This window comes from Epinephelus fuscoguttatus, linkage group LG18 (assembly GCF_011397635.1).
Source record: "Epinephelus fuscoguttatus linkage group LG18, E.fuscoguttatus.final_Chr_v1".
NCBI lineage: Eukaryota > Metazoa > Chordata > Actinopteri > Perciformes > Serranidae > Epinephelus > Epinephelus fuscoguttatus.
The window spans coordinates 14,044,918-14,072,859 of NC_064769.1; the positions used below are offsets into that span (position 1 = coordinate 14,044,918).

Consider the following 27,942-nt stretch of genomic DNA (forward strand, 5'->3'; position numbering starts at 1 on the left):
TACTAAAATACTAAACTAATAAATAATCTACAATTATTCATTCATTCATCTTCTAACCGCTTCATACTCTTGAGGGCTGATCATCCTCCCAGCTGACATCGGGCGAGAGGCAGGGTACACCCTGGACAGGTCGCCAGACTATCACAGGGCTGACACACATAGAGACAAACAACCATTCACGCTCACATTCACGCCTACGGACAATTTAGAGTTACCAATTAACCTAGTCCCCAATCTGCATGTCTTTGGACTGTGGGAGGAAGCCGGAGTGCCTGGAGAAAACCCACGCTGACACGGGGAGAACATGCAAACTCCGCACAGAAGGGCTCCCACGCCCGGGATCGAACCGGCAACCCTCTTGCTGTGAGGCGAGAGTGCTAACCACCACACCACCGTGCCACCCAATCTACAATTATAATAAAGTTAAATAAAGTAGCGACTGTTATATAATAAAGTTAATGTACTGTCATAATAAAGCTAAATAAAATAGATACAATGAAGTAAATACTGCTATAATTATCATATGATAAAAATAAACAAATTAACAAAAAGTTATAATATAATAATAAAAAGTGAAACCACTGGTGCTTTTATTCTGACTCATCTTGGGCCGAAGTGTTGATGTTTTTGCGGTGAACTTGGAGCTTCTGGTCAACAGTCAGATGTCAGCAGATTGCAGATTGTTATACCTGAAGATTTAATCACTGTGAGCTGGAATCAAACTAACAGCTCTCCAGTTCATATATTGATAATATCTGAAGGTCGCGCACTGGTGCTCCATGGTTGCAAAATGCTGCTAAACAGTTGCAGTCTCGAGCCTTGCAGATACAAAAACACATGCTTCGCCTGCTCATTCTATAGTATGAAAGGGATTTTTTCATGGAAAAAAAACTGAATATGTAAATTTGATAAAAAGAGATGTTTTTTTTAGGGTCTTAATCAGAGCCCAGGGAGGAAGTTTAACACAAATATATACAATTCATTTCAGTCTTTACAGCGACATTATTTTGGACGTGATTCCAAAATATCTTTTGAAATATCAATACTGGTTAAATATCCCACACTATTTCTGTGCAAAAGGAAAAGTAACTTTTTTCAAAGAATAAAAAAAAAACCCATCTAGATTAATATCTGCAGCTTAAGTCACATCAAAGAGAGCCGTTAAATCGATTGAAAAAAAAGTTCTGATAAGGCCGGCTAGACAGTTCAGGCAAAAAATATGTACACCCACAACGCCTTAGTCTGATGATCAAATCTCTAACTTCCTGCTGAGCACCTCTTGCCTTTTGTCTGAGGCAGTCGCCATAAAAAAAAAAAGACTGATTTCCATTTGCAGCCGTCTCATGTGGATGCAACACAAGAGGGATTAAGGCAGCCTTCCTGAGAGATTTGGATCTGCATACTTTTCCGGTCTCCAGAGACAGACAGAGGCTACTCACACACATGCATACACGTGGTACGACAAAGTACCGTACGGTGACTGCATTAAACCGAGCTTATCCAGGATCCTCGTGCTTTTGGCAGCATTTGACACAGCAAGAAGTGGCTTAAAACCAACTGGCGTTAATGTGCAGTAGTAGTCTAAGTCAATGTTTTCGTATAGGTGTACTGGTGCATCAAACTAATCCAGAATGAAGCTTTCCTAGGAAGCTGATGCAAATGCTTAAATACATTTTTCATTGGAGGGAAACTGCTTTTTCGTTAATATGTTATCATACTCACCTCTCTTTAAACTGACACAATTTGTGAGCTTCTGGAAGAAATGCCTATTAATAAATTTGTGGTAAGGTAACACACCAGAGGTGCAGAATTTAAAGTGTCTGCATTCAAGCATGTTCCAAAAACTAGCCTCAGTTTTTGCAGAACACAAAACAAAAACAAACATAAAGCAGAAATTAAAGAGATGCATCAGTTTGATAGCAGGTCAGTCAAACTGTCTTCATTTCCATCTCTCAGAAAATGTTTGTTTTATCATCTTTCAGTGGAAACAAAGCTGCTCAGAAGTTGAACAGCGGAGTCTTGTGTTGTCTTCTTTCTCCTCTGGGTCAGTCGCTTCAGGGACTTCAGTCTTTACAGTAACCCATATAAGACAGAACAAGTAAACGGTCACAAAATCCCAAGAATTATTTGAAGCCGTGTATCCATTTCCCAAATCTTGGATCAGAGTGAAATACAAATGAAGCTCCACCAGAGTAAAGAATGATGAAAATCCTCTTGTATGTAAACGAGCATCAGAGAACAAATGAGGAAAAAGTGACTGGATGAAAACGAGGTCATCCCTCCAGACGTTCTGGTCATGAGTCTAGGAATGTTTTCCCCAGGTCACATGTAACTCTGCGTGTGCACCAGCTTATGAAGACTGGGTGCATGTGTTTATATGCATGTTTGCTGGCTCGAACCACGACCACAAAGACTTTGGCGCATGAGAGGGACTCCTCCACTGTGCAAACACTCAGCAGGTTCCTTCAACACTCTCAGGTTCTGTGAGCTGCCCTGGCTGACTGCTGCACACACACTCATGTCTACACACACACACGAACACACAGGAGGAAAGAGGTCCAGACACAACATGCTGCATTCCAAATCTAATACATGTACTTTTTCTTTTTAATATCAGTACACTCTGCAGCTGCCCTTACAAAGTATGTAGTGTTGCATGGAGTACGTATACAATTGGGACATACTGCTTCATTGCACCTTGTACTTTGACCGCCTCACCTATAGATTCACCTCAGTCCAAAATGTGAAGTAAAAAGAATTTGGAACTCAGCAGATGTTACTGTTATCACTCAAAGTTACCTTGGAGATACGACAAAATGCTATTTGTCAAGCTCACCAGAGAGGAAGGTCAACCCAAAGAGCTCTGCTGTTATTTTGCAGTGTATGTAGCTTTAACTTTTAAGTTGTAACTCTATACATAATGGACAGTTTGTGAGTGATTGATGGTTATGAACAGTGGTGTTTCTGTCAGCTGTCAATGAGCTGTCATCTCTCTGCGCAGAGGATTGTGGCTCAGAGGAGACAGAAAACCATGCCAGGTTGCACACGGCAAAATAGGACCCGATGCTGTGGGACATCCTGTTATTTTGGGCATACTGCACTTGACATACAATGTATTGGGACATACTAATTTTTTTCCTAGCATACTAAACAGGGTAGCAGTATTGAAACGTACCAACAGTCTTCCTGTCTCCTCTCCGTTGTCTTTGATTCTTCTTTTTTGGTGTGGTGGATGAATGTCTCTCAAATATATGATGCTGATATTGACACCTCCTTACTCTACTAAATGTTACATATTCATGAAGATGTACAATGAAACAGAACAGCGTCCACTGTATACATAGGGCTGTGTACTGGCAAGAATCTGGCTAGGGTTGCAACAGTATGAGATATTCATGATACAGTAACCATCTCAGAAAATAATATGATGGTTTCACGATGTGGTATTACACAATTACTATTACCATTATCAGTTACAATGCCCCTTAAAGGAATGAAAACTGAAGGATTTTGGTTCAACAGACTCTGTATATTAATTGAACATTAAAACCATTTTTGTGATGGAAGTACGTGTAAAAAGTCTGACAGGCAATCAGGGAGGACAAGAGCTGTGCAGGTGCAGGTGAGATTCTCCATCCATCCTCAATACTGTATAGGCAAATGTACATGGTATGATAACCCTCCATTTTCACACCACCGTAGAGCAGTGCAACCCTAAATCTGGCAATACAATGCGTATCACGATACAGGGATTACGATTTAATATATTGTGATATTGCAATACTGTAAGCAATGAGATTTATTGCAATGATTTTGATCTAAAACTGTCATAGTATAAAGAATACACCACCATAGCCACAAAATCTGAGTTTAAAAAATGTTAACTTGTAGTCAAAACAGTGGGATCTGCATTTGAGTTTATCTCTCTATCCTTGATTCACACAAGTGATATGTTGTTATGTTGGAGTGGAGTCAAATGGCTGGAGATAGATTACAACACTGCTATCCAGCAGTTAGGGGGTTATAACACAACACAAATGAGCCATGAATCTTTGCATATCAACTATTAATTTATAATTGATCGTGTTTTTGAGAATTGATACAGTATCACGAAACATAATATCGCGATTTCTCAAGCAACATTCTCTTGCACACCTAGAACACAGATTATACACTAAGCCAAACAAATCTGTGCAAATTATATACAGCATGATAATCCAAAGCCAGAAAGCAGGGAAACATTATATTATACTGCAAAGTACCTCTAACCGTGTTACACTAAACTAAAATTAGGTCGAAAACAGCTCTAAAATGTTGTTAAAGCCAGACTGAAACAGACATGGCACATGTCAGAAATATAAGGGTGATTGGACGCGGTTGTTTGTGGTGACAGTTTTAGATTTAACCAAAATAACAGTCTGGAAAATCTCCCGTATAAGCTATAGAGAGCAAATTAGCATGTGTGTTAGCATGACGACAGTTTAAAATAGACTGTTTAATTTTCTAAACTGCATTAACTCTACAGCAACAACAGTTCAAGTTAAAATGCAAACTCTTTACAAATAAACGGTTTATAATTACCATGAAATAAATCTCCAAAGATCCAGATGGAGAGGCCACAGCTGCACATTTCTCAATGGTCTGACTTCAAACTCTCTCTCGTCCAACTGTTCGTTAAAACTGACCAGTAATTAAATCAGCATCATAGCAAGTGTTCAGCACAACATGACAGCAAACCTACTGGGGCTCCGAGCTCTTCTGTGGGTCACACACAGGCTTCGTTTTGGGAGCTCCCCTCTCTGTCTGTCACACTCTGACCAGAAAGTTTCAATCACACTTCAGGGGCACTCACCAGCCAGTCAGGGCTCAGTTAATCTCTGCTGCTACTGCAAAATGTGAAAGCCTGGAATATGTGTGTGTGTGTGTGTGTTCTGTGTGTATGTGTGTGAAAGCCCGGCTCCAGTCCAACTTGGAGCCACCTTTCTTGTGGCATCTTTGACAAATGGCTCGTCCTTTTGAAAAGCAGTCAACTGCAATAGACATCAAACTCCCTGCACTGAAAACAGAGGGGCCAGCTCAGCCTCATCTATTCACTGTGACACAGAGAGCTGCCTGAACTGCCTGTCCGGTCTCAAATGCCGCACTTCTGCCCCGCTCATTCACAATGTAGGCCAATGTCTGCCAGTAAAGTCAATAACAAGCGGTAGCGGCACAGCAGGATACTCGGTAATCATCACACTGATCCCAGGAACAACTTCATGAGAACAATTACAACATCATGCACTTCAGCTATGAACCACAGCGGATTTGATGATTACTACATCGCCACTGACTGTCGGTTTATTTGACACATGCAATTGCATTTTTAATATACTCATTTCCTTTTTTATTAGAGGAGGAGAAAACAAACACGCAGGATGATGACACAAAAATGAGAGAAGAGATTCAAGCAGCACAAATCTAGTGCTTCAAATATTCCTAGGACTTAAGTCATTTATACATCTTATCAAGTATTGTAGTGATACAACCAACTTGTGGCAGGACACCCACCATAACAAGTATGGAAAAAAGAGTGGAGGAAACCTGTTGCTTCACCTGCAAACAGACTGTGGATACATGCCTGTTTTAGATCTAACTTTGAAGATACAAGTACTATACAAGATATGATAAAAACATATTGTTGGAAAATGCAGTCAACTGTTCCTCATTTAAAAAAATCTGTAAAATATAATCACAATATTACAGGTACCTGGAAATTACTACAACAAAACTGCAACTAAAGTTTGTACTTTCAGTCCTTAGTAAAACACAGTCTTTGCAATATAAAGGATGCATTTCGTCACTGGGATCAGAGCACACAGTCAGCTGTTTGATGGCCTTGCTCAAAAGCACTCAACAGAGAAAGTGATGATTGAATACACAGTTACCCATCCTCCAGCTCTGCCACTGGAACTTTAAAAGTTATCCAAATGAACACCTAACAGGCTGTCATTGACATCAACAAGTTATTCAGCTATTAAAATAATGGTTGTGTGTGTTCACTGACCTCCACCAAAAGGAGCCCAGATGACCCTGCGGATCGTCTTCACCCAATCCTCCATGTCATTCTGGGTGCTGGCCATAAGAAGGTAGGTCTCATGGTTGGCTGTCATCCGCTCTCTGTCTCCCCCTGTTCAAATAAAAGAAACAAATACACACATGATTAAAATATCCTGTAGATAGCAGCCATAGTCTAAATGCTAGAAACAAGATGTCTCCTCCTCTCCTTCACTGAGAAGTCCATTCTCAGTGTACGTGCACCAAAGCCTGTACAAAATAAGGGACATAGTCATCATGATGCCACCAATTAGTTTGTAGACTCTTGTTTTGGACATTTTTGCCATCACCATCTTGGATTTTTGGAGCCAGAAGTGACCATATTTGGTTGAGAGGATGGCGCTGTGGAGGAGCGAGGGGTGGATCTGACTCATAAGGCATTTTCGGAACCATAGAAACTTTATTGCTTCTGAGAACCTAGTTTCACGAGCCCCCCTTCTTAATGTGTTCGGACAGCAAGAACTAGGAATAGCCGTGGTTCTTAGAACATTGTTTTGAGGGAATTTAAGCCCCTATTTCAGAGTAGATACTCTCTCAGCACCGGAAGGCCCATAATTGACAGAAGTGTATGGTGATTGGTTGAACACAGCCTATGCAGCACCAGCAACGACCATTTTTAAAAACGTGTTGCAGGGTAAACAACAAACACAAAACACAAGCAACAGCTCATAATGAAAAACAAGGAAGAAGACATGGAAAAATGGACTGACAGTGAAGTCCAGGCTTGACTGAGCATATATGTGAGGGTAGAAATACAATGCAATTTTGCAAAAGTAACGTTGCTTTACTAACCACTGGCCAGGCTTACAGTATGCAAACAGTGAAAAAAGCCCTTGTTGTCTTCGGGAGAGCTCCCCATTAGGCACTTCCTCTTAAGGAACCCCTGAGCTGTTTGGTCCGAAAACGCCTATAGACTGAGATGATGCCTCACAGATAGCCTGTTACTCCAAGAGGCTATGTCCTTAATTATGCATAACTTTTGGCCTTAATAAAAAGTAAATGAATGAGTTATATAAAATTTCATCAGCTGTACAGCTGTCATAAATGTTGAAATTAGCTACAGACACTAAACTGTTTTTGCACTAGGCTGTAAACATGTTTATTTCTTCTATAAAGTTGGGCATAATAACACAGGGTTCTGAGAGGATTGACTCGCTTTTGGAGCCAGCCTCAAGTGGCCATTTAAGGAACTGCAGTTTCTGGCTTCATTTTTCAGCCCTGGAGGCTGCCGCTTGATGTGCACTGGAGGTTTCAAGTTTCCACATTACACTTGCACAAGTTGCATACTGGACTCCAACTGGCTCCCAAACCAGTCGTTATGTTACAAAATCATCAAAGTCAAATTTAAGGAGAAGCTTTCCCCATTCGGCAGATAAATGTTAAAACATCCTTCTCATGCCAAACTCTGAACATACATCATCCTGCACAGTGAAGCTCAAACATCCAAATGAAAAGACATTTTTGAATGGATGGTGACTTTAAAGCGAAACTCAAAGCAGAGTCTGACCTCCTGGTAACCAACAGAGCGCTGACTTCAAATGTCCTTGGAGACACGATCATTTTTGTACCTAACCAGTAAAAAACAAGGTGATTTTGGGCAAATACAGTGATAAATAAAAAAAATAAGGTTTATATCTCCTGGCAGGAGAAGTGTATGCTCCATTAGAGGCAGGCTCAGCTATCCTGATTCGACTTGTGGATAATGACCACAAGCACTTTACTGTCATGTGATACTTAACAGATTGGAGCAGAGGGTCTGGACCTGTTTCACATGACGAATCTGGTTGCAGTGATTTCTATGACAACAGAACCATTTGTACCGCTCTATTAAGATGAAACAAACAAACAAACAAACACAAGGCCGTTCACAGGGATGCACCTGCTCTATTATAGGAAGAGATGAGCTACGAAGAGACGAATGGTGTGTCACACAACCGTTGAATTATTCATGACTTTGACCACCAGGGATCCTGCTACATTGATTGTGTCCCAGGATGAGATCTGCGGGTTGCATGCAAAAAATATTTATAGACAGTTACAACACAACATGACAGGCACACTAAGGGATCAGGTATAACACCATGGAGTCCTAATGAGTGGAAATGAGGCAAAAAACGATACTCTTTCTGATGCAAACTAAACAAGTGATTAAATCAATGCCAGTTTTTACAGTGAAATTTAAATCGCCAGAGTGGAATTTAAAAATCAAACAAAACCACAGGGTTAGATAACATTACACGTTTCTTTGTGAACTCATTATTATGAATGTCACAATCTTTGAATCAGAGACTCAGTTAACATTTTGAATGCTGTGCAATTAGCTAAATTAAACAAATGAAATGCATGGGGTTGCTAGCAATTACTTATGTCGTTTCTAAAATACAAAGCAAACAAAAAACAGCACTTGTGCAGCAGCACTGAACATGCTTTTAGTTTTTTGTTTAAAAGGCATGAACTTGAACTTTGTCAAGCTCTTCATCCTGTGTGGTCTGAATGTACTTACTCTAAGTTGCTTTAGACAATAGCATCTGCCCACAATGTAATGTAATGGGTTCAGCCTTAAGCCTCATCATCGAGCTAAAGGTCAATAAGCCTACACCTTTGCGGGTCTGGGCTTAAGGACTTGTTCAAACCAGATTGGAAGAACCAAAAAAAAAAAAAAACATAGAAAAAACTACTGTCACATTCTGAAAATTTTAGTCTAGACAGTCCATCCACATAATAAAACGGGGCCCAGGAGAGATATATTTGGAGCCAAACTTTGACAGTGATATTGATGCTCCCTGTCAGTCTTAATGAGATCTCATTAGCAGACAGCAGATGCCACTGTTTGCCCTGTGTGACACTGTGCATGTTTGCAGTGTTTATCCACTTTACAAACACAGACTATGTGACAATTATGAACCTACAGTTAATGCAGCCAGTATGTCTGTGAGAGTCAAAGGAGGTTTCAGACGAGGAGTCGTTATAAAAGTGTAACTGGAGCTAATTTTCAGGGTCATGTTGGTGTGTTTCTGAAACATAAACAATGTTATTTCCTCGGCATCAATAAGCGCTGCACACAGCACTACAGTCTGTAGTGTCACCTCATGAAGCGATCCATAACAGTTTGTTTCTATCTCAGGCTTGATTGCATTTATCAGCAGGTAGTGATTTGTTGTGATTATGTATCTGAAGGGACTCATTCTTAGTCCTTCTCAAGGTAAACAGTTTGGTGATCAGATTGGCTGAGGATGATGACAAATTTAAATACTGCACTGTACTTTTAAAATGACTAAAATCGCTCTGTTTTAACCTCAGTGTTACTTTTACTGCACATTCTCAGCATTTCCCCAGCTGCTCCAATAAATGGCTGCTGCTGAGCTGAAGTCATTATTCAATAAATCTTTTCGATGACTGACAGACAATTTCAAGCAAAAATTCCAAATGTTCTCTGCGCCAATCTTTACAAATGTGAAGATTTGCTGCCTGTATCTGTTTTATAGCATTGTATATTTAATATCTGTGGGTTTTGAACTATTGGTTGTGCAAGAACATCCACTTAACAATGTCAGGAAATCAATTGCACTGGGCATTTTCTTTCACATTTTTGGCATATATTTTCAACATTTGGTAGACTTTGAGGAATACAGATTGAGAACATTGTCAGCAGATTCACTGTTAATTAAAATAATCAGTAGTTGCAGCAGCCCTACATAAAGCAGTAACAAGAGAATATATGTTGTTTGCATGAGCAACCATGACATTTGCAGACATTTCAACATAAAATTTGCCAAGTGTGAAAAGGCAGTTTACACAATATTGTAAAAAGCAGATGAATATTGCTTCATTGCATCCAATACAAGTAAAGCATCATCCATTCATCCATCAGTATTGTGCCTGAGGTAACAGTGAAGATGCATAATTAAAGCTTGCACAGATCATCTCTCTCCCACATTAAGACATTTAAGTTATATACTGATCTGTGTCCAGGAAGCAAGTCCTTCCTTTTAATAGCAGCCCTGACTACTGCCCTCCTGATCCAGTCATTAGTCACTACCCGCTATTGACTCGAGCCCCAGAGCTCCCATTAATTACACCTCACATTGAGCAGACACAATTGATCCACTCTGTCAGTTACAGGCTCATATTAAGTCATGCAAGGCAACATTTATATTTCAGCTGTATGAATGTTTGGTCCATTCATAGGTGGAAACAAAAAAGAGGCAGCTACAGCTCACCTCTTAAGCGCAGAAATCACATCCACATCGTCATTTCATCTTCAACCTGCGGCGCGCAACAGATTTGCAACAATGCCATTTGTCAACAGAGAAACGATGCACTGATACGCCGGTAACAGCTCGCTTACACTCGCACGTGCGAGTTCTTCTGTGGAAAAGCTCCGCCGCTCCAAAAGACTCAGTCTGACAGACACGAGACCGGTTAAAAGACTACCAACCTGAACTCCTCCGTGTGATAAACTCCTCAAAACATGATAATACCATGGATTTAACCCAGACAGTGGGAGAGGAAGTGAGTATCGATATGCTGTGCGTCCCTGTGTGAGAGGGACCGGGTGAGACGGTGACTGCAGGGCCGTGCAAAGCTTTTTATGGGTCTGAAGGGTCAGCCCCAAGCCTGACAATGTAAGTCTGTAAAATGGCTCTCACATTTAGTTTCATTCTTTATAAATGTGAAATACTTTCCTCAAGAGAAAGGGCACTGAAGTTTTTAGTAAATAACACACAGTCAGGAGTAAACTGTGCTTTTATTAGGTACTATTTTCAGCTGTGGATTAATACACACTTGATGCTCTGAGTATTTAAAGCCAGGAGGATACAGTATATTTTCTAAAAAATTTACAGTGCCCACAGTATTTCTGATTGATATGTTTTTAATAGTTTTTCTGGAGCTCTGCAGCACAGAGGAATACACGATATTAGTCTTTGGCTAAATAGTCAATACTTGTTAATAATTTTGGTCTTTTCATGGGGATTATTAACAAGAAAAATAGAGATTATCACCATACTTAATCCTTTTAGATGAGTGTTTCCAGTGTTTCCACGTTTAAAACAATTTGGAAACACTTTAAAATTAACTTAGCAAACGTGCAGATGTAGAGAATAACCATTAGGTATAATTAAACAAATAAAAAAGGTAAAAATGAAGTGTTCAGGAGAGTCTCCCTCCTTTAAACTGTAGGAAGTGCACATCTCAATTCCTTTCTTTTCTCATTTGTTTGTTTTTCCTGTTTGTCAGTGGGGTGGAGGGGGCGGGTCTAGAGGCGAGGGGATGGAGGGCACTGTGATTTGGGGGTGGGGCCAAAAAATAAAAGATGGGTTTTTTTTTTTAGATCATTTATGCACCCCTCCTCACCACCACCAAGTTGTAATTATGGAATTGTCCCCTTTTTTATCTTCTTTTGCTGGTTTGACTTGGGCTATTTTTCTTTTCTAGAATGTATATGTGTTGTAATTCAATAAAAAACAATTGATGGGAAAAAAGAAATAATACAAATGCAACATAGGGAATATTTAGATTTTGACAATTAGTGACAAAAAAACACCAATAACATAACATAATAATAAATAACAATAATGATGACAGTGGCATACTGGATGCGTTTTATGGTTGCTGACTGAAACAGATGTTGGGTTCATTTCAGTCTAGGAAGCCCCCTGTCTGTTTAGCTACAACTGACGTCTCCAGTTACCACGTCGCAGCAGGTGCAGACTATTTTTGCAGTAATTTATTAGGCTGTGCGTGGGAAAATGCACTTTGTCACAAAACATTTGCTTTGCAAAATAACCTGCTCTGAAAGTATTCTCATAAAGTTAATTTGTTTTTCCTCATAAAGTAAAAGAAAAAACACTGTCACTGTCATTTTGTAACAAGTCAGTATGAGCATACTAATTCACCAGTGTCAAGAAAATTACATTTCCAGAAAATTCATGAAATGCTTGTATGTTCTATGAGCTACCTCGCCATGTTTATTTATGTTTTGATCAAGATGCCATGTTACTCAACCCCATCAGTCTGATGCTCATATGTGGACCAGTGAAGTGATTCCACAGTGATACCAATTAGTACCACTGGCCAATTTGGCACACAGAAGTTTCTCTGTCACATTTGCATCGATTGTCATGCAAAGTAATTGTGATTCCCTGGTGCCCCTGTGAGTGCTTTTGTCCACATTTAAAATCAACCAGCCCTTTCTGTTTCCATTACTTGCATAGAGAGACAGCATTTCCTTTTGGAAACAACGCTTATGAGATTGTTAAATAGGCGTGCAACAGGATTATACAGCATACCATGGCTCTTACAACACACTCCTGCTCCCCCTGCCATTTCCTGTTGATGCTCAGCTTTCTTCCACAGTGGCTGAATTGGCAACATTGTTTATAAGGATGGGAGATAAGTTAAACTCACTTAGCACATCAACTTCATGGACAAAACCTGCAATTTTTTTCTATTAAAAAAACTTGTGATAGAGGTGTTCCAGAGGGTCCTTTACATATTTGTCATTTGGTACCTATGTGCCCCTCTGTAGCCCTGATAACTGTGTTCCTAGTATTAGTATAGCTATTAATCATCTTAGAACATTTGGATAACACCTCTTATGAAACAGACAAATATCAGGAGCAAATACCATCATCGGCTTTCTTTGTGTGTGTGTGTGTGTGTGTGTGTGTGTGTCCAGACTGTTATTGTCTGGTAGAAATGTGTCCGTCAACCTGTGTGCCTTGTGTTTTTGCCTTTTAGCCTAATTTATCATACAACAGCCCGATTGCTAGAAGAAAATGCTTGCATTGTACATTTCTGCAAACCATGTACGTTTCATACATATCATATCCACGTTTCTAAATTGCAGTAGTTCTGATTACATGTATGCGAGCTGACTTTGTCATTGGAAGGTAGAGGGGGTGTTGAATGGTGTGACACCGAGGCGAGACTGCTGCCAATCTGCAGAGTGTCATTTGGCTGGACACTGGTGACATCTTCAGCCGTGTTTGTGCCACAAAAAAATGAATTTTTAGTGCAACATTGATGGCAGTTCAGGTGGTGATTGTGCCACAAAAACTGGTTCATTTATAGCAAGACATCCTTGGCATTTCCAACAGTGACTGCATCACCAAAGCGTGGTCTTTTTACTAACAATAGCAAAGTGTTTTTTGTGCCTTAACTTAACCACACCTCAGCCACAGCTTTGCTGAAATGTACAGAAATATACAGCATATCCACTGCATTATAGCGACAAATGTTACACATCCGTGTTTTACAGGAAAGCACGATACCAACATTTATTCTGGTGATTAGGTTGCAGCAAACAAAGGGGTTAGTAGGAAAAACATACTCTTGTCTAGCAGCTGCAATGATTGAGTCATCAGTCTGTGAATGACATAGGTGCTATAAATGGCTCCAGGCATTAATGAATAGTGTTCCATTTGCATAGTTGGCAAAGATGATGCTTTATTTCTTCTGTGGGACCTTTTTTTAGCCAACTGCAATAAAACTCTTTTACTGCACAGGTGCTAATTGTTTGGAGACTCATGTTTAGCTCAATCACAAACACACAGCATTCCCAGATAAGTCTTTGAGCATTGTCTCCTGACAGCAGACACATAAAATAAAATCAGTGATTTGTCTCCACAATGAAACCACCATCAGATAAACAGATAATCAGTGGCGGCTCCTGCCAAATTTCTCAGGGGGGGCAATTGTTGTGACGATGGCTGAGGTGACCTGTTCAGTGGGTAAATTTGAATTAATTTGGCTCTGCAATGAGTGAACAATCCACTGTGGTCATCAACAGACTAATTTTCATCAGTTTGTCCACACAAATACATTCGAATGTAAACAGAGACCTGTTTTACCATTAATCAAATAAAATTGAGTAAGGTATTCACTGAGTCACTGTCAGTCTTAATCAGAAAACATTTTATTATAGCTAAGTGGAAATTAATTTTGTGTTAAAGAAATAAATGCAGGCATACCCTACAACTTAATACAATGCACATCACATAGTATCACTGCTCTTTGACCTGACCTGAACATTTTTTGTTGTTGTTTTTCAGTTTCAGTTATATATTGGGGGGCATTTTGGTCATTGGGGGGGACACATGTCCCCCCCAATGTATATGTTGACTACGGCCCTGTCATGCAAGCTTAATTAGGCTATAGTTGTGTGGGTGCGCAAAGGTGAAGTATGCTGGTCTTGTCATACAAAGTTTGATGGAGTGTCAACTGGACAATATGGAGATATTTGCATCTTGAAAGCCGGACTACAAATGTGGATAGACAGGGAGAAACACACACAAGCCTAAGATGTGGTAAGATACGATATTCCTCACTATATGAAGTGACTGATAACAAGATCTGTATAATGGGTTGTAAAGAAATTCATCAGGTTTTCATTTTGTAGACAATTGATCTGTACGTATAGCGTGATGGGATGACAGCACAATGATGTGTGGTATCACTGGAAAGCTCTGCTCCTGCGCTTTCATGTGATGTGCCTGCATTTCTGTGCAAGGCTGCGTTCGCGAGTAATCCATCCAAGAGTAATGTGTGTGCAAAGCTGTATGAAAGCTCTGTTGTACATTATTTAAGTGTAACTCATTTTTTTCCGCTGTGAAAACATTGGACGACAAGTGTCCAACAAAGCTGCAGTTCCGCTGTTTCATGTGATATGTAGCTTCTCGCTAACGGTGGCGGAGAAAATCCATAGAGAGGAACGAACGGGTGTGAATTTGGATGCACTATGTGTCGTTCCTTTTTAACCTATATGGTTAAAAAAAAAACTCTTGGTCCAGCTGGAAACGTTAGCCATGTTGATCTTGAATGTGACCGCTGCGCAGTGACGCTGCCTCATGTGATGTCGGAATAATCGGAAAAATGAGTTTCCGACCGTAAAGCGATATTTCAGTGGAAACGGTTGACGACGTGTTTTTTAAACATTTTGGGTGATAAAATACAACACATCTTCTTTGTAGTGTCCATGATGTCTCCACATTACCACCTTAACGCTCATGAACACACAATGAAGTAAGAACGACTTCCCGACATTTGAAATCGGACTATCCGAGGAGCACATGAATGATACTTGGTGGTTTACGTATGACGAAAACACATTGGGGCAAGCCCTCCCGGAACCCATAGAGATTGCATTGGAGTGCCTGCATTTAGAAAAAAAAGCATTTTACATGGAGGTCTGTGAGAGTGAGTCGGGGCGATTTCCAGCCAGGCTGATATCGCCCCAAAGGGCCGGAACGTGACTTCACACTGCATCTGATTGGATATTCAGAGGCAGGACGAGCTGTTTCAACTGAAAATGATCAGAATAATTAATATATTGTGTGTAGGCTATATATGACAATGATGATAATCATACATTTATTATCATCTTTCTTTTCTTTTGTGGCTCGAGGAGGGGCAGCGCCCTATCGCCCTCTATTGGCCAGCCGCCCCTGCAGATAATCTGAGAAAACTGAAGCCACATTCCTGTGAAGGACAAATATTAGCTTTTCAATTCCTGGTCTACAACTTTCACAGCCGTCAAGATTTTGGTCAATTAAGCATTAGCTGCAGAAAGATGAAAGCATTTAGCTCAAATATCATCTTGTCACCTGTAGGTAAATTCTCCATATCTGTTCACTAAATAAAATGACTGGAGGCTTCCCTTTGACAGATTCTTTACTGGCTGTGGTGAGGCTGCCTGCAGGTATTATTCTCCAGCACACAATTCTGTGTGACTGGCACTTTTCTCAAACCCCCCCCTGCTAAATCATTGCTTCTTAAATGAGACCAATCCCAGCAGGAGTTGCCTGCCAGAGACAGTCGAGGATCTTCACTTATAGCACGACTGTACCTAAAGAGACAACCGTGACAGCTGTCACAATTCCCCCGATTCACCACGCTTCAGCGCACCGCTCCAAAAAACTTTTATAAACTCGGCAGTGAACAATTGTCAGCTTTACAGAGACGTGCAGACTGGTGCTTCAGAGGACAGCTTGTATTAAAGAAGGATTCCTTATTCACCTTGAGACTTACACCTCATGAAAAAAGTTTAGAAAGAGAGAAAATGCCACACCCTTTCCCTTTTCAACTATAATTCTTTTGACAATACTCTCTTCAGAGGAGCATCGACTAATACGAAAACTCACACCAAACAACTTTTCAAGCACACTCCGGTGATCTGATGATTTGGTGTAGGGTGTTCCTAAAAGTCAGTCTGAGATGCCTTAAGTCAGTCTTTCTCTCGTCTTGATGCTCTGACAATAACAAACATGTTAAATATTTTTCTAAGTTTTTAGGCCTGGCTCATGCAAATACTGAAGTTCTTGATGTGAACATTGTCGACAACCAATAGGTGGCTCTCTCCAGCACCAAACAAGAAGCAGCAAACCAGGTACTCAGTAAACGTCAAAGGGATTCAAGGGAGGTGCAAGAATGTAAAGTCTCGGTTCACTTGGACTGTGGAAAAGGAGGAGATACTTGTGGAGTTGTGGAGTGAGCAAGGGTTTGTGGTTAATTTGGTATGTATCTGATCCAACAACCTGTACTTATTTTAGTGAGAAATCTTAATTTTTTGAAACCGTTCACCTCTCATTCCTATGGTCTCCTACTAAAATGGCACAGCCAACCAATGGAGGCCCGAAGCAAGTTAAGGAGGTAAAATCCAAAATGTAAAGTTTGTATGCAAGTACAGTTTGTCTTTCCGGAATGTACTGATGGTGAACTGACAAGGATACTGTCGACATGCGACTCTTTTTATATTGTGTTTCTAGAGTTTTTGCAGGCGTAAAAGGAACTGTTAATATGTCATACCTCTTCAAGGGAATTTGATATGGTATTCCCATATAGGGCAGGATGGGAAATAATCTCAAAAGAAATATAGTTTAGTCTTGCAGATCGTGACCCTGCAATATCACCGGTCTCTGCAAAATCATATTGTGTGTGACAAAAAACAAACCTGTCTTCAGATCTGACAGAATTTCACACTTAAGTCTTTTCAGTCCTCTAGTGTGTGGTAGGCATTAGTTTATAGCCTATGGTATTTATATTTAGAGGAAACATTGACTCCAGCTACATCATGCCACAGGTGTTTACAACCAACCTCAAAGTAAAGGAAAGAAATTGCTAAAATGAAACACAAACCTCTTATTGTATTACATAAAACATAAATAGCACACCTCTGACTAATTGCATATCCTCAAAGAAAACCCTAACATATCACTAACAACCTTGCATTATACTGCATTGAATTATCTCTGCCTTTTCCAATTATTTTTAGCTGCCCTGTGTGTGTGTCATAATTACTATCCAAGTCTAGTTCAAACAGCTAACAACTGTTCATTCCAGTTTTGACCATCGGCCTTAATAAGTGGCCAAACCCAGCTGCAGACTGGTCTTTAACTAATGGCTTAAAAACAGGTGGGAGACAACAAAGGATCCCACTGTGCTGTAATTGCTCTAAGATACCTGGAGCCCTGATACACTTCACTCTGACGGGTACCTCTGTCAGTAAGCCTGTACAGCAACAGCACTACAGCATGTAGAGGAATCACAGAATAAATGGTTTAATTTAGTGCAGATAACAGTATTAATCTTTTACAATCCACTACCATTGCCACAGACTGCTAGCACTATAAAATGTTACATGTATGTACATTGTCGCTTATGTTTAAAGATGTTTTCATGTTGTTTTTGTGATGTTTTTTATGTGAAACAATGGACAGTAGCTCTGTACCGGACAACCAAGTCTATCTCTATCTCTAAAATAAACATGAAAACTGTATGTATTGATTGGATTCTTGTGTTTTTGCTGAAAAAAAACTGTGTGAAATAAACATATTCTCTTTCTTGCTGTGAGTTATACAAGAAGATTGATACCACACTCATATATGTGTGTGTTAAAGAAGAAAAAACAGCCAGGACACGATTAGCTTAGCTTAGCTTAGCATAGCACAAAGAAATTGCACGTAAACTCCCATAAAACTACAAGTTGTTGACTTTACACTTTACAAAAAATGTTTTCCAGAATGTAAAACTATTCCTCACATGTGGTGAAAAAGTATTTAAGAAAAGAATTGCCATGTTGGTAAAATGATCTAGCCACAATACAAGGCACAATATGCAACTAAAACGTGTCTCCCTGCCTTTAAAGCAGTCTAGCAGTCCAACAATGTGATAAATCTTATGTTCACCTCATTGCAAAGGCCACACAATAAAAAAGGTCAGTTTGTTATAAAGTTTTGGCAGACATTACCCAAAAGGGAGTGAGTGTTAAGGAGTTAGAAATGAACTAAAAAATATTCAGAATCCTCAAAAGTGGAAAACATTTGTGGGAGACTTGCTGTGAAAATGTTAAGTTCTTCCAGACTTTGATTGTGCTGCTTGCCAAGTGGAGGAAGCAGCTGCTGCTGGCCCACAAAACAATGCAGACACTGTAACTACCTTGTTTAGCTTCAAATGACAAAAATATGTGTCATAACTCTGCCAGCTTGTGTGTGTGTGTGTGTGTGTGTGTGTGTGTGTGTGTGTGTGTGTGTGTGTGTGTGTGTGTGTGTGCGCGAGCGTGTTTGTGCGCAGTGGGAGATTAAATGACTTCATCAGTGTCTGTTCTCTCTTGTGTGCGAGAGTCTTCTTGTTTGCATGCAAGCAGGGGCAAGCTGAGATTCAATATTGTGTCTAATGATAGTCTTCTCAGAAGTCCACACATCATAAATACCTCCAGCAGAACAGGAAGTCAGTCACCCAGCGACAACGCAAAAATGTTTGTTCATTCATGCGGAATGATGACATGGATTAAAAGTGGAAACTAAAACTACGGCTATTTCCTTTTTCATCTTCGGTTTACAAATGACGGTGCCCCTTCACAGAGTCTGTTTCATTCATGAGTGATATCACCACCAGATGATCTAATCCCTCCATTAAGTGCAGCTGTTGCTACAATCAAGTCTGTAGTAAATACATCAGTGAAATGCATCTATTGTATTGCAGTGGAGAGAAAGAAAGCTATCAGCAGACTCAAAAAAGTAAAATAAAACACTTATTATTGTTACCTTGATGTGAGGACAGCAAGTCACATAATCCATACTGTGGTAAACTATGAATTGCCTGATGAACCATCTCCATGACTCCTCCACACTCCTGTCTTTGCAGTCCAGCAAAGTAGCTCCCTCAGTGGGTTACAAAGTTCCCTGTCCGCCTGGGTTAACTTGAGGACGGGAGTTCCTGACGGAGGAGCTGCTCTGCCAGTTTTTTGGCCTGGCTCAGAATGAGTGAGTGAGTGAGCACAGCTGAGAGGGTGTGAAAGAGAAAGGGAAGGAGGGGAGGGAGGGGAGGTTTGAAGAGGGGGTTGGGGAGTGCGCACACACACACACACACACACACACACACACACACCCTCGCATACTTCTCTTTAGCACTGTAATGGGAACAATAGGCAGATCTCTCTGAAGGCTTGGGTTGAAAAAGGCCACTGGTTTGACACAGGGCATGACCCCATAAGCAAACATGAGACACTCATTCACACTGCAGTGCTTTGTCAACAACTTCAACCACAAACTGCAACAGCTTTATAATGACATAATATTAACTTTTTGCATGTGGGAGTGAGAGCATATATACAGCATTATTACTAATATTATTAGAGGTGATGTATGTAACTCTGGAGAAAGATAGTTGATTGCTGAGTTTCATTCCTAAGTCATCAAATACTAGCGCTCTGTGTTGGTAGTCGGAGTGGACCACCAACTTAAGCGTCAGTATTGGACAACCTGAGAATGGGACTCAACAATCAACCATCTTTCTTCAGAGTCAGATACAGCACCTTTGATATTATCATATGGACACTATGTTTCATCCCAGTTACATTATTATTTTTTAGTATTGTGATATTTTGTTTTGTCTCACCAAATGTAATTAATTAATTAATTTTAACTATCAAACAATCTGTGCAGACTTAAGTAAGTAAAAGAAATGTACAATTGAACAATGAACAATGAACAACATGAACAATTTAAGCGTGATGTTAGGATTTAGGAAATTAGGCCATTACCTGTATATTAAGATGGCTGATAATGATATGATTTTGATAATCAAATGATCATTTCAGCAAAAATGTTTTAGTTTTTTTTTTAGATCATTGGAAATTTACTATCTTCTTACTTACTATCTTCACATTTTGACGGATTAATTGATAATAAAAATAACTGTTAGTTGCAGCTATAGATAATAGTATTCATCTCCCAACTTATTATGTTGGTTGATAATTTATATATATATATATATATATATATATATATATATACACAGAAATCGGAAGGCCTAGAAATCAAAAATAACATCAAAGCCAGCCTGGTTACCAGAAGAAAATGTTGGCATTGTATGTTTCTACAAACCACAAATACATTTCATTTGTATGTTTCATACTTATCATAACAATGTTTCTGAAGTGATGTAGCACATGGGCTGACTTTGTTATCGTAAGGTGGAGGGCATGGTGTGACACCTATGTGAAACGCCTGCCAAGCTGCAGACTGCTGTTTGAAACCAACAAACAACAAAACCAGTTGTTTTTAAGTGAGTCAGTCCTATATCCATTGGCTTTTTAGCCAACAAATGTGGAAGTTTTTTTCACCAAGTCATTGATATGTTTCCTGTCAAGGTAGTAGGCAGAAATATACAATTCCAACATTTATTCTGGCGACTGGGCTGCCAGTCTTACTCTTTCATATCCAAATATCCTAAACTGTCATTACAACTTATACTGCTCTGGGCTCCTCTCTCTCTCTGCGGCGGTATCTTCCCATGTATTTATAATGGGTGTCCTATTCCTCCTGACCCCCGGTAAGGTATCGATGGCTAATTCTCTTCCTGGTGTCAGGGTGGTCCTTGCCTGTCAATCGACATAATCTGAAGGCAGACACCACAACATTAGCCTCCCCAAAGACATTGTCTGGTGGAGAACACAGACTCCATAGATTTACTACGGCTATCCATTACCATCTGATGCTGAATGAGTAACAAAGTGAATAGGAGTGGGGAGGTCAAAGGGGACAAGGACTGTTTGGCTCTACTGTCCCTCTACAGGCGCCCATAGGGAAGAAGGTAATCACGGCACCAGAAAAATGCAGAATAATAGAGACATCAGCTCAAAATTCTCTGTATTCTTCAGTGCTGAAAGGCAAACATGATATCATGCTGTTGAGTAGTGAGAGTGAACAGAGTTTTAATGACTTCTCATGAAGACAGTGGGTCAGTCCGTTCAGGGAGGTCACAGCGCTGTCAAAAAGCCAAGTGTCTCCATTCTGATTTCATGCCAACTAAATAAAGAGCTGTGTCTGTGTGTCCTGCCAAGGCTGCTGTAAATATACTATTATGTAAGGGGAATCGATTTCAACTTTAGGAAAAGGAAACACGGCTCAGACTTGACTTAAAGTCTAGAGCTTGTGTTGGAACATAAGTCAGCGTGATAATTATAAAGAGTAGAGGCTGATACAGATGGAAAAGTGAGTTGTATAGTGTTGGCTGGTGCAGTTTGAGGGACTGCACCTGCCTTTTTGTATATTTCACTACAACTACTACATTTTCTTACAATGCTGTTTTCTTCTTTTTCTAATGTAATGCTGACAAGAAGAGAATACAGTACATGATGTTTACTATGATGGATTATATGCTGTATCTCAAGCTAGTTTTGAGTTTCCTAAGGTTGCTGTTCATACTTCACTGATATGGAAACCAGTGGCAGCCTTCAGGGCAGGAAATTTTAATCAAACAACCTAAAATATAGTTGTTTTGCTGAGGAAAATGGCTGTAAAAGTGTTAAGTATGTGCAGCAAATGTAAAGGATAATAATAATAATAAATAAAACCCTGGAATGACCCTTTAGATATTTGACTTGGTTTTAAAGTGCCAAAACTGACAATTGCAAGTATAAATCACAACTGACATTTATAGACGCCCTCAGCCACTGAAACCACAAACATTCTGTTCAACCTATTTATTTCTGTGGTGACTTGCAGTATAAGCTGAGATTAATTCCAAACATCTTTAAACTATGCTCGACAACACTTTGAGGTTTGTTAAAATACCTAAATCCTTACGAGTGAACCATTAAGACGCCTCACAGCTTCGGTGACTACTGACTGGGGGGATTAATATCCCATTAAAATGTTAGGAGCCTTGAGTTTTGGTGAGGGCTGGCAGCTGTTGTCACTTGAACACTTGCACGCAATGCTGAGAGGCTGAAACATTACATCAGCGATACAAGCCGTCTGATACTTCAGAGGAAGCTTCTGGAAAGGTGCAGTGCATTCAGATCCAAGAGGAAAAACCTCGAGTGGCTCTGCAGGAGAGCTCTCTAAAGTCAACCTGACACTAGGTTTTAATGCACCTTTAGCCAAGTGAATTTGTGTTTCATGTCTGGCCAAGCTCTCTGTAGTATACGTGGGATGTTGTGTGTCTGTGTGAAACATGTAGACATCCTTATGGTTGTGTAAACATATCTCACCAAGACAGATCACCAATTGGTCGAGTGTGTATTTCATGCATTTATGGCTGTGAGACTGTAAATCTGTATGACATACTTGGTGTTTGCTCTGCGACCCAAGATGAATGATCTCCCACAAGGTTTGTCCAGCATCCAAATTTGTTTTGATTTAGATACAGGATGCTTTCAAGCCTCATACACACACATAAACATGTACACATAAACCCGCACACACAGATGCAGATAAGGATGCTGCTCCTAAAATGATTGCACTGTGATAATTAGGAGATTGAAGTTTTTTCTGCAGGATAACGTCAATTGCTTCAATCTGCTGCTGTGTTTACAAATGTTTCAGATATTAAAGCTTTCATCTTAATTACTAAGATAAAGAATGGAAGGAATAGACGCAGACAAACATCCTGGCACTTTGTGAAGGGACTGAACCTCCCTTTATCCAGGCCAGAGAATGAAACAAGGAGTGGACTTCACAAAGTACCTGTTGCTCCGCTCACTAATACCTTCTAATATCACCTTTCAGCACGGATGAGGGCTTCAGGGCCGATGCACACCTGCACTCCCCCCAGCACAAAATTGGTAGGTTGAGTCAGCCTGGCCTTTGGGGAAGCCCTTTGAACTTTTCAGACAGGGTTATAGAAACCCAGCTTCTGGTTTATCATGTGACTGCTTATTCTGTCTCTCCCCATGAGAACCAAAGAGAAGTGGCAATGAAGGAGGATCAAAAAGGAAACAGAAATAGCTTGAGTGTAGCTGGATATGCTGCGGGTGAAGACCTTTGACCAGAGAGATGCAACAACAATGTAGAAAAAAAAGCTTGACAGCTGAGTCCTCTCATGATTTTCATTCACCTGAAGCAATTTGACAATGGGCTCATACTGGTTATGTGTCATGAAGCATTAATCAATATTTTCATTTGCTTGATTGCTTTAGGAGATTGGCCTGTCAGAAGTGAACATTATTGTTGATAGAAAGCAGAGATACAGTAACAGACATTCATCAATCATCTCCCTGCATGAGCCTTTCCCACTGCTTCATATTTCTGCTCAGTGACTGATGAGGTGGATTATGAATGACACCATTTTAGGTGCAGAAAATGTGCTCTCAGAGCAGACGCATCTGTGTCACCATGTAATGCTCGTGCCTGTCTGTGCCAGTTATTTTCAACACGTGTTTCTGCGCACATATCTGTGCTAGGCATGCACCACAAAACTCCTCGCCGCCCCAATTATTTACACAGCCGATGGACAGCGTCCATGAGCTTCGGCAAGATAAGCGTGTTTTCATTTTGGCCATCGCAGCAATCCTGTCTGCGTTGCCGCTCCACATCCTCGTTGTTTTCTCTGACAAAGCTGGCCAAAGCACTGTCGGCCGGAGAGGGCTGCAGTGCAGGGTGTGTTGGAGGGGGAGTGCAGGCAGGCTGGGTCAAAGAAAAAAGATTGGTGGTGATCTAAGTGGAGAGAGACAGAGAAATGCTGACCGTGGGGTTGGCTCTTTGTGAGTGTGAGTGTGCGCAGCTGAACTGTTGCTGATGTTGTTCAGTCAGTTCTGTTGTTTCAGACCTGTGCTATGAAGCTTTAATAAAGCAGTCACTCACTTTACAGTTACTGGTGTGCTGATACTGAGTTACCACAGTTCATCACTGATCACTGTCATCACTGATTAAGTTTTTGCTGTATCTCAACCATAGAGATCACTGTGTATTGTGTGTTAATGCCCTTAGCAGCAAAAGTGAAGCTATATTAAGGCTGTAACTTTAAATAATATTGATTATTGCTTAATCTTCTGCTAAATTAATCAATTAATCATCTGGTTAAAATAGAAAAAAAAGCTTATCACAATTTCCCACACCCCAAAAGTTACTGATGAATTAAATAATTTTCTGTCAATCGACTGGTAGTTTATCAACAAATTGTATCAACTCTATTGTTCGATATCACCCCATCTGACCCTGCGATGTTATTGACTATCAGACAGAACTGATCACAGTATAAGAACTATGCTAAATTGGCTAATATTGTTAGGTGCACCCTCTTAAGTCATTTAGTTTTACTGTCTAGTCATGTATTACTTGCTGTCCCCACAGGCAAATAATAAGAGAGATTTGTTGGATTCAACCAGCAAAATTTACTGATGTGCTTCCTAGTGATGAGCGAAAAAAAAGAGCCAAACAACTCTTTTCAGTGTGCAGTATGTACCAGATGAGCCTGTCAAACACCCAAGTGCTAAAGAATCTTCCCAGTGCATCCAATAGACAGGTATTTTATTCATGCAGTTTTTTGAGCTCAAGATCCCACACCTATAAAACACCTTTTCTCTTTTCCCTCCGCACCTCCATCACCAGTTCTTGAAATCTCATTTCTGCTCCAACATTCAACACATACGCTATTTCTTCTTTCTTCCATCTGTTACCTCAGATCTGTGCATGATCGAACGTCTTTACCGGGGTGGATTTACAGGCAGGCTGGGAGCCATGAATTCAAGAGCGTGTTCTGTTATCTGCCTCAAGCAGCCAAGCAAAGTGAAATTTGACCCAGCCTTGAGAATTTTTGCTTCGCATGATTTTCCCTCCTCTGGCAAGATTTTTTAGAGCTAAGTATCTAGTACAGCCACACCTGGGTGGCGTTTAAACTACATGTATGGTTTAAAGGCTCACAGTATGCTATTATAGAAGTCATTCTCATGGCTTAGATGGTTAAATCCTTGTCACATCACTTCAGTGGTGTTAGATTGCAGTTTACACAGAGCGCAATGTGGGACAAACTTTGAAATTTACACATAAGTCATGATCAGTGGAGTGCAGTGCAGTAAAGCACAGGAAAGAAAATGAAGCATTTACTGTTGGAGATGCGCTCTGTACTCAGCTAATGAGAAATGTCTATGTAGTTTGTGGGTGTCACCTTTTTGGCTGACTGCCTTTTATTTCAGCAAATAGTGTGCAATCACATTACCCACTTGATTATTGACATCATGCTCTATCTTCTTTGCTTTACCTTGGAAATGTGGAAAAATACGGGTTGCTGCTTTTATATTTACTCATTCATCAGACATAGGAATATTGGAAGGGTGTTAAAGGGGAACCACGCCAATTTCACACATCAAAGTAGGTCTTGGGGAGTACAACGTCATTTGTGAAAAAGTTGTGTAAAGCCTTTTGTGGCTCCTGAGGGATGCTACTTGAGTCAGTATCAGTTGGGTGTGAAGTCTGAAAATGGAAAAAAAATCAGGGGTTGTGGAGTTAGAAAGAAATTAGCTCACCAAACTTCTGTAGCCTGCCCCTTAGCCCACTCCTCCTGCTTGAGGCTAGCAGCTCAAGGCTACATTAGCCGCTACTAGCAAAACACATCTGAATCTCTGTCCAAAGTGTTGGCGGTTGAGTTGCATTGCATCTGCAGTTGCATCTGCTGCATCAATTTTGCACCTGACAAAACCTGTCCATTGTGAGTGCAATGCCAGATCGGTGGTGTACTCTTATAAAGCTCTGAACTTTACCCTCTTTTTCTATATGTCGTGTGCAGTTTTTGGTAATGTAAGAAGCACAAGTGGGACCAAGTCATTGTTTTGCAAATCACAAGTGGGTCTCAAGTCTTTGCACTCAAGTTCCAGGTCAAGACTGACAAGTCACGAGTCAAGTTATGTGTCCTAAACTTTGAATTTCATGTCTTAAACAAATTATGATGTTCTCTTCATCAAATTTAATGCAATTTTAACAACACAGTAAACTGAGTTGGGGGAAGGTATCAAGTATTTTCAAGTCATAAGGCTAAAGTTCAAGTGAAGGCACAAGTCACTGGTGTTAAATAAACCAAAAAGGAAATCAAGGTTCAAGCGCACACCAAGATACTCAGGTTGACACTTAATTTATTTATTGACAGCTTATGTTAAAAAACAAAAATAGTAGCAAACTACACTTTTTGCATGTTGCTTTATCAGATTTGCTATTGACAATCGAATCTGATGAAGCAACAGGTGAAACGGTTTCGTCAAGTGCAGTCTAAAGTCATCAAATTTGTGACGACTCGAGTCAACGCCTCTAGTGTGCAGTGTGTCTAATGTATTGAAAATTAAAATGAATGACATGTTCAGCTTTAACAGAATGATGTTCTCGATAGTGATAATGCAACAATGTTGTAGGGGTGACTGCACGTAGTAGAACAGCAAGAACAGTGTCGTAAGTTTAGAGAATTACATCACTTGACTGTAATGCAGCCTGTAAAACCAGGAAAAGACAACACTTGCAATATTATGACATCCAAAATCTAAAAGGATCTACACTCATATCACAATATTGATATAATATACATTTATTGGCATGCCCTAACTGCATATAAAAAGAAACATTTTGCGAGAAATAATAACTCAGTTATTCACAGAGCATGTTTGCAGATATTTGTATAGCGGACAAATAAAAAGGAGCATGCAGCAGTGCCACTGAAATGGCAGGAAAATCAGGAATGTAAGCATCATAAACTGCTCATCAGAAATCACAGCTGCAATAAACATAAGCTATGAACTGTAGCTTGTAAAACACCCATCTGCTGATGTGATGAATGGACAGCATATGGAAAAGATGCTTTCCCAGTGAGAACAGAGGGAAAGAAAGAGTAAGTTTAAGGCAAGTAAAGCTACCTGAGAAATCCTTCCACCCCTTCCTGAAACTAAAAACACTGCAAAGTCTAAAAATATCACCGCCATCGCGATGAAACGCTCCAAACCAGACGCAAACATGTTAGTATTCATTACTGGTATGTAAAGACACAGACCTGGGTTGGAGTTAAGATCCATGGGGTGCAGAGGAAGACGTGCCCCCTTCTCAGTTGGAGGTTGAGGGAGCAAAAGCCACGCTGTCGCTGCTGACCGCCGGCCCCCCAGTGCCACTTCTTCATCTGTTCTTGTTCGGTGCCACAGAGAGATTTACCTCCTTCTGTTCCTGCTAAAACACACTCCACTACACTCAGCGCTGTCCTTCCTACTCTTCCCCTCCTCCTTCCTTTGCTTCTTACTTTCCTCCACCTCATATAACTCTTTCGCCCTAAAACTTCATTTTGTTCAGTCAACAGCAGGTCAATGTGACACACCAGTCAGCAGCACTTAGACAAGGTCAGGCTAGGGCTAGTCTGTCTGCCTCTCAGGAAGCCTTTCCTCTGCATACACTTCTGTCAAAGCAGCTGAAAGAGCAGAGGAAGCATATTTCTAAGTCACACACACGAAAGAAGTGTATAGGAGAGAGCGGCCGAATGAAACCGAGTGAGACAGCAAGCCGAAAGGCAAGATGGTGTGTCTGCTCGTCTCTGAAGGAAGTGAGAGGGGTGGGGTGGGAGCTGGTGGTGGAGGGGGAGGGGGTGCATCGTAAATCA

The 27,942-nt window shown here is 40.4% G+C and overlaps 1 protein-coding gene across 4 annotated transcripts in view; it reads right to left on the reverse strand.

Moving 5' to 3' along the window:
- arhgap24 (Rho GTPase activating protein 24) overlaps window positions 1–27,942 on the reverse strand; it is an 89,148-nt gene that overhangs the window by 12,231 nt on the left and 48,975 nt on the right. Inside the window, exons 1-2 of one of the 4 annotated variants that reach the window (XM_049604406.1) lie at window positions 27,349–27,863; window positions 6,047–6,169 (exon numbers count right to left, since the gene is read on the reverse strand). In XM_049604406.1, coding sequence (XP_049460363.1) covers window positions 6,047–6,169; window positions 27,349–27,370 — 145 coding nt within the window. In that variant the 5' untranslated portion in view covers window positions 27,371–27,863. Of the gene's footprint in view, window positions 1–6,046; window positions 6,170–10,316; window positions 10,634–19,139; window positions 19,330–27,348; window positions 27,864–27,942 lie in introns of those variants that run through there. The other 3 variants (XM_049604405.1, XM_049604407.1, XM_049604404.1) reach the window with 3 other exon arrangements.